General features: G+C 33.1%; 1 protein-coding gene across 1 annotated transcript in view; it reads left to right on the top strand.

Moving 5' to 3' along the window:
* Positions 1-6,869, top strand: part of LOC110033840 (dirigent protein 17-like) — a 21,317-nt gene extending 14,448 nt beyond the window's left edge. The window contains exon 2 of the mRNA XM_020737957.1: positions 6,083-6,869. Within this exon, the coding sequence (XP_020593616.1) occupies positions 6,124-6,666 (543 nt within the window). The 5' untranslated portion in view covers positions 6,083-6,123 and the 3' untranslated portion in view covers positions 6,667-6,869. The remainder of the gene's footprint in view (positions 1-6,082) is intronic.
* The last annotated feature ends 8,098 nt before the right edge of the window (positions 6,870-14,967 follow it).

The raw sequence follows: 14,967 nt of genomic DNA, 5'->3' as shown, positions 1-14,967 counted from the left end.
TGTATATATATATATAAGGAATCAGTATTTAGGGCGAACATATCATCCTGTCCCATAAATATTGATCCCCCATATGTCTAAACCATTTTATAATTTGATGGATTTCTTACCTTATTACATATTAATGGTTGGATTTCGTTCCTTTTTAAAATTTACCTTTGCCAAATTCATGTAGTGCTATATATATTTTGTTGTGTTTTGGATAGTTTTGCTTTTGATTTCGTTACTTTTAGTTTCTTCTTAATTAGATGTTTTGCTTATTAAATTGTTGTTATAAATTTTATCGATAGAATTAATTACTAGTTATCTTCCTTGCTTATGTGATGTATTATGTTTATAATTATTTGTGTATGGATTTTTTCTTGTTAGTATAAAATTGAATTTTATATTTCTTCATCACATGTTATGTTGTTAGGGTGCATTGTCTTATGGACTCTGGGTATGATTCAGTAATATCAGAGTTTATAGTTTGTATTCAATTTTCATTGTTATCTTAAGATAAACAATTTGTAATAATTATTATATTATATTATATATAAATAGTTATTTATTGATCTTATTATTAGTTTTTTACAATTTTGCTTTTATACAAAAAAGCACCAAACAAAGTGGTTTTATCATTGCTTGCACAAATGATGGCATGTGAGCTTCCCTAGAGGGCCTTGATCAATTAATCATCATGGTGTTACTTACAATGTTGAGATTTTTAGAGCTCTAACTTCAAATGTGGTTGCTTTCTTTGAGATATGTCCATGTAAACTACAAAAATAATAACTTTGGTTATATCTTGCATATTTTTTTTTATTTCTTTATCTTTTGAAATGAGAGTTCTACATGTGATTCTAATCTATTTGGCTTGTACATGTGCTGACTTCTTAAGTGATATCTTCATTCGTTGTTTGCACTTGTACCTAATTTAATTTTGACAAAGTGGATCATGCTTCGGGCTTTCAAAAGAGAAGATTTCATTTTGTAATAATCATCTTCTTTTCAATACCATACATAAAGAATCTTGCTCCTTTAGTGTATTTTTTTTTAACTTGATCTAACTCATTTAATAAAATCGTATAATACTTTTTAAAAGTTTTGATGCAATGCTATAATATTCATTAAAAAGTTTTGATTCTTCCTCAAATATTTTTATTTCTTTTAGTTGTTTAAAATTAATCGTCATTTCTTCTGCCATAAAAAATAAGTCATCATAAGAAACTACATATAATTGATTGGAGTTTGAAATTTTTGCTATTACACATAGCTTGTTTATCTTTTCTTCTAGCTCTTAGTTGAAGAATTTTTGTCAAAATCTATCCAAATGGTTTTTTTTTCTTCATTTTTTTGCTCTTTTTAGGACGCCACATTCATTGGATTTTTATTTTCAAATTTTGTATTTGATATCGAGGCAATTCCAATGTATATGATCCGTCTTTTTACACAGCAAATAGATATATTTTTTTTTATTTTAATTGTAATTTTACTATTATCTTTACCTCTTCTTCTATCATTAGACTTATTTTTAACTTTTGAGGAAGGATATGAATCTTCAATAAATTATGTCACATTATTTCTACTTGATGTATCAGTTTTTCTCTTGTCATATTCTTGCATTTTGCGGTATACTTTTTTTTTTTCTTCTTTTTATCCAATCAATTCCCTAGTCTATAGCTTTTGTTCACAAGCAGTCAAAGAACCAAGTAATATGTCAATAAAGTAAGTTTATAAACCCATAGATTTAGAAACTCCAATGAACTAGCATCCCATGATTTAGGCAAAGATCTAAGAATCTTATTAACTTTTTGCAGCATTTGTATATTTTTGTTCTAAGTGAATGTAATGAAGTGACAATATTCTTGTAAACATAATATACATATCCAAAATTATTTCACTAGGTTTCATGCACAAAGTTTATAATTATACAGATGTTTATAAATAATTTTTCTTTTCACTTATTAGTATCATTGTTTTAATAATAACTTGTTTTTATTTGATTTTATTTTTTCAATTTTACATATGGAGAGATGCTTATAGTCGTCAAATTTCAATGCACCAAAAAGGTTCTAGCATGAAGATATTAACCAAGATTATCTAAGTTCTTCATATATTTACTTAGTAAATCAATAAATTTTTCATTCACTTATCTATTTTGTTGTGAATAGCCTATTAGTGTCAAATTACACAAGTGATAATCAATTGACTAAATAAATTTTGACATTCTAACCTTTTAGAAATCAAAGAGGATATTATCAAATAAAAATGGTAGGATAATGGTATAACTTTTAATAGCACCCCTTGTTTCAATGTGAGCCATGCATATTTTCTTTAGATTGTTAGAGCTTTAAGCCAAAAAAACTATTCTCATACTAGTTAAATTTTAAGGCACACCTAAGAGGTGTATGACTTGTTGTGTTTTTAAAAACATAATTTTAAAAGAAAATAATCTCTCTCTTTTTAAATTAATAAAAAAAATTAATAGTAATTTTTATTTATTAAAGATAACAATTAAAAATCTCAGTATTTTTCTTTTCAAATTTTTTTCTTCGGTCACTTAACACAAATAATAACAATTTGCAATATTTTTAATTTTTTGCATAGTAGATTACAATAAATAAGAAGATGATAAGTATGAAGATGATAAGTATAAGTACTATAAGTAAAGAATAAGCAAACTAATATATAGTAGTTTGGCCATTATTCAGGTTATGTTCACTGCGTGAGTCCTCTTGCAAGATTTCTTTACTCTCTTCTTTTGTTAACACTATGTGAAGTATTTTTCCTTTGAAGTTAATGGAGAAACCCTACAACCACTTGTACTTTAAAGCAAGAAGCCAACTACTCTTACCACTAGGACTAGTCAAAGCAAACTATCCAATATTGGTTTTTCCTAGATTCAAGATCTCCCTCTATAAAAACAAAAAAGTTTTTCAATGACCAAATTTATAAATGTGAGGATCAAAATGTATTAAGACAAGGAAGACAATCTTATTATATTCTTATTTTTTTCTACTATAAAATTTCTCTTAATGGTGTTTTATGGTGGCTTATTTTTTTTAACAGTCCTTCTCATCTAGGGTTCCATAGTATACATTATATCAAGTTCCCTTGCTTATTCACTTGAACTCTAAGGCTATTTAATAGAATAAAAATTGTTCACTTGATGGATCATATAGTACGATCTATTTAATTTAGTTCATATAAGCGCATTGTCAATCATGCAAGATGATCAATTTAACTTTTGTGAAGGAAATTGATTATGGTGATTTGATTGAGATAATCGTACATATTATACTATACGATGTATGTCTATAGTACAGTTACTTCAAAATTTGAATAATTTAAAATAATGTAATTTGATCTTGTTAATATTTTTCCTAAATAAAATAGTCATACAACACAATGTTGGTCGTACAACATAATATTAAGATTAGTTTTTATTAAATGTAATCTCCTCTAATCTTAACAAAATTGCACGCATGTAATTTTTCCCAGTTGTATCATACAATTAAATGATCACGTAGTTTGATGTATGCTGGTCTGAACACCAAACATCCCATGTGTCATCTATTTGAGTTTTGCTTAAGCTCGATTCGAGCTTTTGTAATTGTTTGCAAGTTTAGTTTGTTTAAATTCATAATACTTATTTGAGCTTAATTTATGCTTGGCTTGAGTTTATTCATTTTGTGAATACCAAAATGAGCCTCTTATTGAGCTTTAACTTAGCCAAGCCTTAATTTGCCACACAAAAGAACGGTGTTGTTCACTTTGAAACCATCTTAAGGATAAGCCCACAACCACATTTAATTATTCAATTTGAAGGTTTAATTAACCTTTATTTTTTTGGAATATCCATGCCAAGAAGGTCTTAACCAACTTCTTTCTTTATTTTTATTTAAATATTACGAATTTTTACCTGCACATTATGAAAGACTAAATATTTGGAGTAATCACAACGTTGAATTTTGAGGCCCTAACTATCTCTATAGAAAAGTTTTGGAAGCATCTTCTTTTAGAATTTGTATAGTAATCTTTTTATTTGTTATATACATTCCCACTATATAATGAACTGTTTTTTATTGTAAGTTGTACATTAAAATTATAGTACAATTTTTATGTATGCATTCTATGTTTAAGTATTTAGTTAATAATATTTAATATTTTTATAATTTTTTAAATAAAGATAGTAATTTAATTTTGAATTAATTTATAATTTTATCTAAATTAATGAATTAATTAATTAATTTTTAGTTATAATTTAATATCGGGTTTTAGCTCAATTACCCATAAGTTAATTAATCCATTATTAAATTAGTAAAGCAATATATAAAGCATCAATTGAGTTTTCTAATGAGTATTATACTAAATTCAGGTTAATTTTGAATTTAATTGTGCTTCTTAACACGCTTTAAATTATATTGTTCATTATGATGGATGAATTGAATAACATGTTCTTCAAACTTATTTGTTTAACAATCAAGCACTTATAAATTTTTTCAATTTTGTTCAATTAGTTACGTAGAGTTGAGCTATTACTAACTTCTTAAACATTTAGGCTCATTTGCAGCCCTAATTGTGAAATTTCAATTTGCGATTTTGTTGAATTATTGTTTGGAATGAATTGTTTGGAATGAAATAGGCATGTTTTTTTTTTTGATTTTGCATCAAAGTTGGCAATTTGTTCTGTTAAAACTGAATGATAGGAATTTAAGAATTATATATGTTCTTTTGTGTTTCTTTGCACATCTCATTTTAAGTTTGTATTAGTAAACCCTGATGATGCAGGATGCTTAAAAGGATAGGGATCACTAATATAATTTAGGATGAGATGCACAATAAAAACATTTTTCAAAACCACAAGCCACAAGTTTCTAGATCTCAACTTTTTTAAAAATCAGCCAGCTTTAATATGGAAATGACTAACAGACCTCTTTCATTCCAAATAATAATATTGTTGTGTACAGATAAAATTTTAACGATGACATTTGATAATACTTTAATCTAAACAAGGAAAACAAAACAATTATTCAGTAAAAGGTTCAGTCCTCATGCTGGTTAAGAGAGTGGATAGCTTATATGTATGTGCTTTATCCTCGGTCGAAACATGCGATCAATATATTATTACTTTGTTAGACATATCATGAAGCCTTATTTATTGTATTGCCTTGTTCTTATACAGCAAGAAAGTGATGAAGCATGTATTGTACAGCTACTATTTTTAATAAAAACAGGAGAGGGTTGCAAAAATTCTCTATCTGGAAGTGAATTTTCTATTATATGTAAAATTAGCTTTATTTAATGCAAAATTAACGTCATAATGTCATGATGATGGTTTTGATAACACTGAGTTCTTTGAATATGATGCAAGTTTTTTCCTAATTAATTCTCAAGGCTCTTAATGGTTTTAGTTATGGGCGATTGCACACATAGCACTTTAAATTTAGCTATTTACGAAACTAGCTCCCTCTTTCACTTTTTCTCAAATTCTCACTTAAATATCAAAATTCATTATAAAATCCCAACCCATATTTTTCTTTTTTATCGAATTCTCAATGATTTAATCTTGGCACATGCAAATGCACTGAATTTGTAGTTAAAAAATGACCTGGGTGCTATTTTTGTAAAATGCCAAAATTCAAGTGCTATGCATGTAATTATATACCTTTAATCATCGTGCATTTCTTCTATCATAGTGGTCAACTATGTGTTCCTTTGTTGGGTATGATTCATAGTTGAAGTGAATGATGCTAGCTTGGATCTTTGCCAAATGTTAACTATAGTATTCGAATCAATGTATTCAATTGCCACATATTTAACGCTTTAATTTCAAGAGGCATTTACACATGCTTCCTGTGTATTTACATATCTAACACGTAATCTTTAATATTTACATTTACACTACCCAAAATTTTTATATCACATAAAACATACCACCATTTTTATTTTTAAAAAGTGGAATACACCTTTTCATGCATAGCTAAGGTGGTATGTCTGTATAAAGTGAAGTTTGGGTGTTAGGTGTGTAAATGCATAAGAATTGAGTGGTATGTATGTAAATCTTCCTAATTTTAATCATTTTAATTTAATCATGCAGACGGATATTTCATTCTGTTAATCATATGCAAAAAGACCCAGATGTCTCAGAATGGAGAACATTTTAATGAACGAGAGGGAGATTATCCAGTAGTTTTCGAGGTCTATGGAGAGCCTGCTGTTGTAATCAATGGCTTGCCAAAGAACAAGTCGTGCAAGAAGAAACCATTACTGAGTCGTGATGCAAGAAGAAAACAAGCTGATGATCCATTTTTTGGCAAGTTATTGGAAGGAAGAAACGTTAGAAAACTATTTGGAGGCCATTATTACCATGGAGAGGTGGTGAAGTATGATTCTGAAGTGAATTGGTACAGAGTGGTTTATGAAGATGGCGATTTTGAAGATATTGAGTGGCATGAGCTAGAGGAGGTGTTGTTGCCTCTAGACATTAATATTCCACTGAAATTACTGCCTTTTCAGAGTTTCCTGCATAATAAATATTATTCTGGGTCAAAATTTATCATGGAGAGGACCTTAGAGCCCTGCCAAATCAGCCAACAAATATATGATGTACCAGTTCAAATAGATTACAAATCTGTAATAAATTGGGGGGATGTCACTGTGCAGGCAAACATGGAAGAGTGAAGAGAACTTTTTGAAAGTTCAACAGAACGAGATATAATTCTATCAGGAAGTGTTAGAACTATCAGGAATTTGATTTTTACATTTATACCGCTCAAATCTTTTATATCGCATAAAAAATGCCACTACTTTAACCACTAAAAAGTGAAAAACATCTTTGGGAATATGTAAGGTGAAATGTATGTAAAGATTAAAGTTTAGGTGTTAGATATGGAAATACATAAGAATTGTGTGATATCTATCTAAATCTTACTTTATTTATTGTTGTTTCAGTGTTTTTTTCTCTAGCTTGCCTGCTTTATAAGTCCTAAACCTGTTACAAATGGCAACCTATTTATATGTACTACTCGAGAGATTTTCGTCCATTAAAAAAAAAATGTTGTCGAAAAATGTGTCAGCACGAAGCTCAAAAAAGCTGAGTTTTTAGAGAAGATGATGTGGCGGTTCTGTACTCATCAAGGGTAATTTGAGGCATGCTTTACCCACCTAGTTCTTGCTTGTCAAGAGAAAATAGCCCAGTGATGGGCAATACTAGACCGTCATGTCAAAGGATCACGGGCACTAACCTCATACTGATGAATCTGCCAAAATTTCTTAACCAGTCAAAGCAGATAATGAGAACAACCTGGATCTCCGACAGTCGGCCAACATTGCCCCTCCTTCAGCCATAGCCACTCGAGTCATAACCTGACCAGGCATTCTCTCAAAATCTCAACACAGCCACCCAGATCGAAACCCGATCAGGTGCCATTTCAAGCTTCTGGCCATATAATTTGGTATTGACCAAAATATCCCCTGTTGGGCCTATCTTACCAGGGGTACAAAATATAATATTACCAATCTCATTCTTATAAATAGGGGCTCATTTTATAAATAAGGATTACGTGATTTCATTGTTCATTATTGTGCTATCTCTATTCGTTCCCCCTTTATTTGTGTTATATTCCTTAGGTGTGTCTCCCTAACATATTTGGAATCAATATCTTAAAAGTTATGGTAAGCATGGAGTCATGTCGTCGATAAGAAGAGGAGCGTAACAGATATAGTGAGAGGAGAATCGCCAGAGAAACGTGTCAAAGTTTTGAGAAAAATAGGTTGAATTTTGAATAGGCTTGATTGTCTTTTCCCTTTGCTTTCATTCCATTAAATAATAATCTTACAATCTACTTTAGGTATAAAATATTTTGTATAATCTATTCTAGGTAACTTAATAATACATATTTCTAATCTAAATATTCAGCCAAAAGGGAAATAAATCAGAATAAAGATATTAAAAATAAGGAAGCTCCTAATTATAGAAAACTTCTAATTTAGATGTCTGATTTCTGTCCTTCTTGATTGACATCCTCCCTCAAATTGATGCTAAGATCTATAGTTTGTCGAAGTTGAAGCCATCGATTTAGGAAGGAGTGTCGAAGTTGAAGCCAAAGAGGATGAAGCGAAGCGTAAGAAGCAGTTGAAGATGTGATCTGCCGCTTGGTAGAACGTGAGGGAGACTGAGCGTTGATGGGTGAGAGAGTCGGCGGTGGGTGCTGGAGCAGAGGCAACATTCTCAAAGGTGAGAGCTACTGTGGTTTGAGTTCGAACGAAGTAGATGCTCAGTTAAGACTCGCAATGAAGTAGAACGAAAATGATGCAAGCGAAGAAATAATGGGACGACGAGCAGACGAGATGACAAGCGAGAGTCAAGATAAAGAAATATTTCTTCCCTTCCCATCTCGCAGGATGACCGACGGGATGGGAGTTTACGGTCCTCCAACGATTATCAGTGGTTAGGGCAAAATTTTGGCTTGATGCCATGTCAAAATTTTGAGAAAAATAAGCTGAATTCTGAATAGGCTCAATTACCTTTCCCCTTTGCTTCCATTCCATTAAATAAATAATCTTACAATCTATTTTAGGTACAAAATATTCTATATAATTTGTTTTAGGTAACTTAATAATACATATTCCTAATCTAAATATTCAGCTAAAAGGGAAATAAATCAGAATAAATATATGGGAAATAAGGAAGCTCCTAATTATAGAAAACTCTTAACTTGGCTGTTTGATTTTCGTCCTTTTTGATTGACAAGCCAAGACATCGCCACTGCAAAGTAGGCTAGATAAGGCATAGAGGAGTACTTGAAATGGGAAATACAAGAGCTGAGAACCCAAATAATGAATAAGGTGTTGGGTGAGATTGTAGAAGTCCTGAGGGTCGCCATAGATTTATGAGGAGATCGGGCCCTCGAGGATAGAACCCTCCTTAGGAGACGCTGTCGGTGCACAAAAGCAAAAAACTAAAGCATGGCCCCCGTGAGGGCCGAAAGCTTCAGTACTAAGTCGATGTTGGATCTACGTAGGTGGAGAGACATCAATTCAGCAACACTAAGGTGCCACGTCAGCTGGAGAATGCCATCTCCTTTTATATCTCGAGAGTTGAGCCCCCAAAGAAGTTTAAGCTCCTAGCGTTGTAAACGTACAGTGGTGGACCCGATCCCAATGACCGCATTGCCTCATTCGAATCCACAATGTTTCTTCTAGAAGTCTCAGATGCATCCAAATGTTGTATGTTCTTTACCACTCTGAGGTCATTAGCCTTAAGGTGGTTTAACTCGCTTACAGTTGAAAGCATTAACAACATTTTAGACTTCCATATAATGTTCTTGGCATAGTTTTTAAGCAACCAGGTGCCCAAGAAGAGTGTGCATTCCTTGTGGCAGCTAAAATAAGGAACAAACAAGAGACTAGTTTCCAGCATCCTATGATTCTAGAGGAAAATGTTGGATGTGACGGACCTCCAAACTGACATGGCATAAGCTACCTTGAAGCAGGTCCTAAAGTCGAGAGGTTTTGCTACGACCTTAATTTGCACGAGCCCTAAGATTTAGCTAAGTTGTTAGAGATGTCCAACAGGCATATCATCATAAAAAAAAGCATCCCCCAATCAAAACCCGCAGAGTGGCGAGAGGAAACCAAGTGTGGGTCCCAAACTATATGTCTGACTGAGGTACAAAGACAACAAACCTGCTCGTGACAATAGAGGCGACAGACATAACAATCAGGTAAGTCACAGGAGCTGAGAGTAGTGGCTGACTCAATATTATGAGAGGTTGGCCCAACACTATGAACAACCATTCGATGAGTACAAGGTCCCCGGGCCACCTCAAGTTAGGGTACGACGATGAGCATCTCCGGAACATCATATAGGAACTTATTAGGGCCACAAAACTAAAGGAGTTAGTCACATGACCTCAAGTTAGAGGCACGTGAATGCCAAGGCAATAGAAGCCCTAGGTGGACCCACTAGGATAAATGTTTTCCACACCGTTGGCATAGTCCCAGCTACTTTTTGCAGAACAAAATCATCCAAGCAAGCCTCCTAGAAGAAGTCCTAGATGGGAGAGCTGTGTAATGTCGCTTACATGCATAGGAGAGGGAATAAACCCCCCACCCCAAACCCCGGTCCTCCCTTCGCCTAGTCCCCCTCCCCTCATTTACATTCATAGATGATGATTTGCCTCTAAGGGGTAACTACAACAATGATGACATCATTGTAACATAGCTAATAAGCAATTTTTAGGTTGGAAGTATCCTTATCGATACTGGAAATTCTGTAAACATGTTGTTCAAGTCAATATTCGATAAGCTCAATCTTAGGGTCAACCAACTGGTTGCGAAGGCACGTCCTCCTCCTCAGTATGATTTTTTGAGAGAAAGGAAGAAGGCCTTGGGTGTTATGCCACTAGTGGTTACCTCGGGGTAGGGTGAGAAACTATTCACTACAGAGGAGTACCTAATAATAGGCTTGTCTCCCATCTACAACACCATCATTAGTTGCCCGTTGCTAAACTTTAAAGCTGTGGTATCCATGTACCACACCACAGAAAGTTCCTAAGAGATGGAGAGGTGATCATTGTCCGAAGAGATTTAGAGCAATCCCAGATCTATCGCCTCCGAATGATAAGGGAATGGGGTCTTGAGACCAGCGAGATAGCCTTGGACGTCCTTATCACCGACAATGAGCCCGATAAATCTTTTTTAATAAGTGAAAACTTTGATGCAGGGCCCAAGGGGTTGATAGGATAAACTCTTTGGGACCATTTCGACGTTTTCACTAGGTCCACAACTGAGATGTAAGGAATACCAGTCAACATCACCTGCCACTGATTGAACATAAGTACCATCGTCTGGCTGATAAAGCAGAAGATCAGGAACTCAGCGAAACATTGGCTAGGCCCATCAGAGAAGAGGTACTGAAGCTAAAGAAATCCATCTACATCTAGGAGATGCAATACCACACATGGGTCTCAAACATCTCATTGTTTAGAAAGGAAATGGTTGTGCATGAATTTCATGAATATGAATGTTGGTTGCTCAAAAGATTGCTACCCATGCCGAGAATCAATGCCCTGATGGATTCAACTATGGTCCACTCTGTAATGAGCTTTCTAGATGCCTTTTCTAGGTATCACCAAATAAAAACAATCGACGATGCTGAGAAAACTGCTTTCATAAATGCGAAGGATGTTTTATGTAGTAATGTAATGTTTTTTGAGCTTAAAAATGTTGGAGCAACATGTTGACACTTGATGTAGGTAATTTTTGCTTATAAAAAAGGAATAAATATTGAAGTCTACATTGATGATGTATTAAAGAAATTTGGACGACGAACAATATATAAAAGATCTAAAAGAAACATTCCAAACTCTTAGTAAATGTAATATGAAACTAAATCCTCTAAAATGCACATTCTAAGTCTCTATTGGTAGGTTTTTAGGTTACCTCCTAACTTTTGAATGTATAAATGCTAACCTGCACAATATCCAAGCATTGATTGATATATCATTGATGTGTGGTTTGTCATGTGTTGCTTTTGTAAATATTTTTCAATATTACAAAACACACATGACAACACTAATAATTAATATGCAATTCAATCCCAATAAGAAAAACTTTAGTAAAAATAATTTTATCTTTTAAAATCTTTAAACTGTCAAACCCGTAATAGTAACGCAAGTATATGTATCGCTCAAGTAATAAAGTATTCTAATGAAATCCTAAGTATCGACCCCACAGAGAGTTGGAAATTCTTATGGAAATAATGTAAAACACAAAATTCAAAATATAAAACTTAAGTATGAAAGTCAAATCTAAAGTAATTGGGTGTACGCTAAATAAAATGCAGTTAAAAGAATTAAATTAACTAAACTATTTGCTAAACTTCAAAAGTAAACTTATAAATTCAAAACTAAGAATAAATTTGAAACAAAGCTCAGCATTTCAAGCTAAAATTAAAAAAACCATTCAAGCAAAAACTTATTGAAAAGAATACAATGAGTATATGGATTATGAAAAAATTAAAATTATTTAAAAAAAATATATATAAAATTGTATTATGCCAAATAGGAGAATTTCATTTCTTTACCCACTTTCAAGTGTATAAATAACATTGACTAATCTAGAGTTTGATCCCTAATTTCGTGGTTAGGTTGGGAGGATACTGACTCTCACTCCAGAGCTCCCATTTCTCCCTCACCTGAGGGCTAACAATCTCACATTAGTCTATAATCAACAAGACCAAATTAGGGATTTTAATATGTCACCTTAAAATGTCCAACTCTGTGTCTAACAAAGCATATTTCTCTATTTATTTATACTCAACTCTATGGATTACATTCTCACCCACAGAATTGAATGTGACTCTCACCCTGTTGTAGAAATCATAGCCCTTTCGGATCATATGATTCTCAACACATTTTAACATTTCAATTAGTCAAATCAAAAAGTAAATGAAGATTGGAGTTTGATCTATCACAAATTATTGACATTTAAAATTATATAAAACAAAATCAATTCTTCACAAAATCAAATTTCAGAGTAGGGATAAGGATAAAGAAGACCAATCAAAATTCATTAGAAGGAAACAAAAAAAACTGAATTTCATATATAAAAATAAGTTTACAAAACAAAGAAAGAAAAGATAACTTATCTCACACTCCTTACCAAGCAAATCCCTAGAAGTTCTCTTTAAGCACTTTCCCTCTTTACAAGCACTCCCAATTCTCTTTTAGAAATCTAATGATGAAGAAATCTCTCACTTTCCTTCTCCTCTTAAAACCCTAGAAGAAAATCTCCAAGTCCGTCACTCTCTCTCACGCCACCACCAAACTCTCTCTCTCTCGCCTCCCTCTTTTCCAGCCTTAGACTCCTCTCTTTAATTAGTGGGTGTCTCCTTTAAAAAAGAATTCAAAATTCCCTCCCAAATTCTTTCCAAAAGTCACACCTTTTGAATCTAAAAAAACATTTCCATTCATTCAAAAGACATATCCCTTCATTAAAGAGCCATCCCTTCATTAAAGAGCCATTAAAGAGCCTTCCAAAGTGTCTAAAAGCATTGAATCACTCCATGGGGTGTTTGAAACATTTGAAGCCTTCAAAATCTGCTCAAAATTTGTCTTGAACCGTCTTAATCCATCAAATATCATTTATGGCGCTTTAGGCCCTAATTCTTGCTCCTCAGGCGACAAGTTATTTAAGTCCACGTTGTTATAGGTTCTAGGCGCTTCAGGCGCTAGAATCACAAAGTTCTCTATTTTTGCTCTAAATTTCCTCCTTTTTTATAATTTTTCTCCAAATGTTTAAAATAGATATACATGCAACAAAAACATAAAAATAAAAAACATAAAAATACTAATACTCTTATTTAAAGTGCAATATCACCAAAAATAAGCATAAAATGTATACTTATAATAACATATTATTTTGGTGTATCAATCATCTCCCAGGAGTACCCAAGAAGTGCAAAAGTTGGTCGGATGGATTGTGCCCTTCGTCGGTTCATCTCTATGTAGGGTGAAAAGTGTGCAACATTCTTCACCATACTAGAAAAGGCTAAAAACTTCTAGTGGAAAGCTGAGTGCTAGCAAGCCTTCTAGAGCCTGAAGGATTCCTTCGCTTCACTTTCACTTCTCCAAAGCCCAAAACTGATTGAAGAACTTTCGTTGTATTCGAAAGTGACTGCTGAGGAAATCAGCTTGGTGTTGGTCAGAGAGGAGTTGGGAATGAAATTTTTAGTTTTGTCGACGCTATTTTGGTTGGAGAGTTACCCGTAAGAAGCTGTCTGTCACCAGAATTGAAATCTCGACGTCTGCTTCGGAAGGACATTTTAATTTACATATATATTTAGTTTTAGAAAAATATGAAATCAAACTGACCCCATATTTTTCATAGTTTAAATGAAAAAGCTCTGTACCTCAAATCCTGTATCTATCTCGAAGGATAAACACAAGACTTGAGGATGAGGCTCGATCAAATAAACTAAGGAATATATGACATCCGTTTGGTCTGCGAAACCTTTGTATTTGCCGAAAAGTTCACCTATTTAATATAAAGAATTAAATAGGGTTTATATTAAGCTGGGTCCGAGAAAAGCTTCTTATAAGGGCAAGCCCCTATAGTTAATTACATCTTAAATGACCAAAGTCACTTAAGAAAACTCTCGATAAAAATAAAAAAAATATTATATTCAAGGAATTTCAAAGCGTAGGACTTTTCAATGAAATCAAACGTAGAGGTGTGAAATGAGATTGATTCAAATTTGGAACATTTTGTTGTATAGTCCAAAGGAGGAAGAACTATAGGGGATGTCATGGTTCCAGAGGAGAATCTCAGTGACTTCCTAAGCTATCCTAATGTTTGGCTTTAGTTTTAAGAAGAAATATTTAGATGTTTTCATCCTACCAATTTTATTAGTTAGGACTTACATTTATGTGAAACGATCACACAAATAGCCTGGAAGATGTGAGGGTTTAGGTCATGACAAACGACAACCTCATAATCCTAAGACCAGTTAGGGCTTATATTGTATAATAGGGCTATACAAAGGCTTAAAGATAAGGTGAGGATTTACGTTGCATAAGCAAGCAACCTCGAAGTCCTATTGTTTTTTGTTCATATCTAAGGAAGGAAGATTGGTTTAGTTGGGGAAGACGGGTTTTGCTTTTGAAGATGGTCGTGCTGCCCACCATGCTAGCTCCAAACTCCTTGCTGTGACGAGTTTGAGTTTTCTAATGTGTAAAGTTATGATATCAAATCAATGGGAACTATGGTTGAAGTTCTTTAAATTTTATGAGGGCATGTTAAAGTTGATTAGATCGACACCGGTTAGGATCCTACGGTTCCCTCGTTCCGATACCATTATTTTCTATTGGATTCACTTAGTCCAAATGAACTTACTAAACTCAACTTAATGAGTTCCATAATTTCATTTAGACCGTGGGAAGCCTCGTTAGCAACTGTAGGTTACCTCCTCCAAGGAAT

Source organism: Phalaenopsis equestris, unplaced genomic scaffold (assembly GCF_001263595.1).
Source record: "Phalaenopsis equestris unplaced genomic scaffold, ASM126359v1 Scaffold001304, whole genome shotgun sequence".
In the NCBI taxonomy this organism is placed as follows: domain Eukaryota; kingdom Viridiplantae; phylum Streptophyta; class Magnoliopsida; order Asparagales; family Orchidaceae; genus Phalaenopsis; species Phalaenopsis equestris.
The sequence above is the reverse complement of the archived record's forward strand: the minus strand, read 5'-3'. Positions and strand labels throughout refer to the sequence as shown.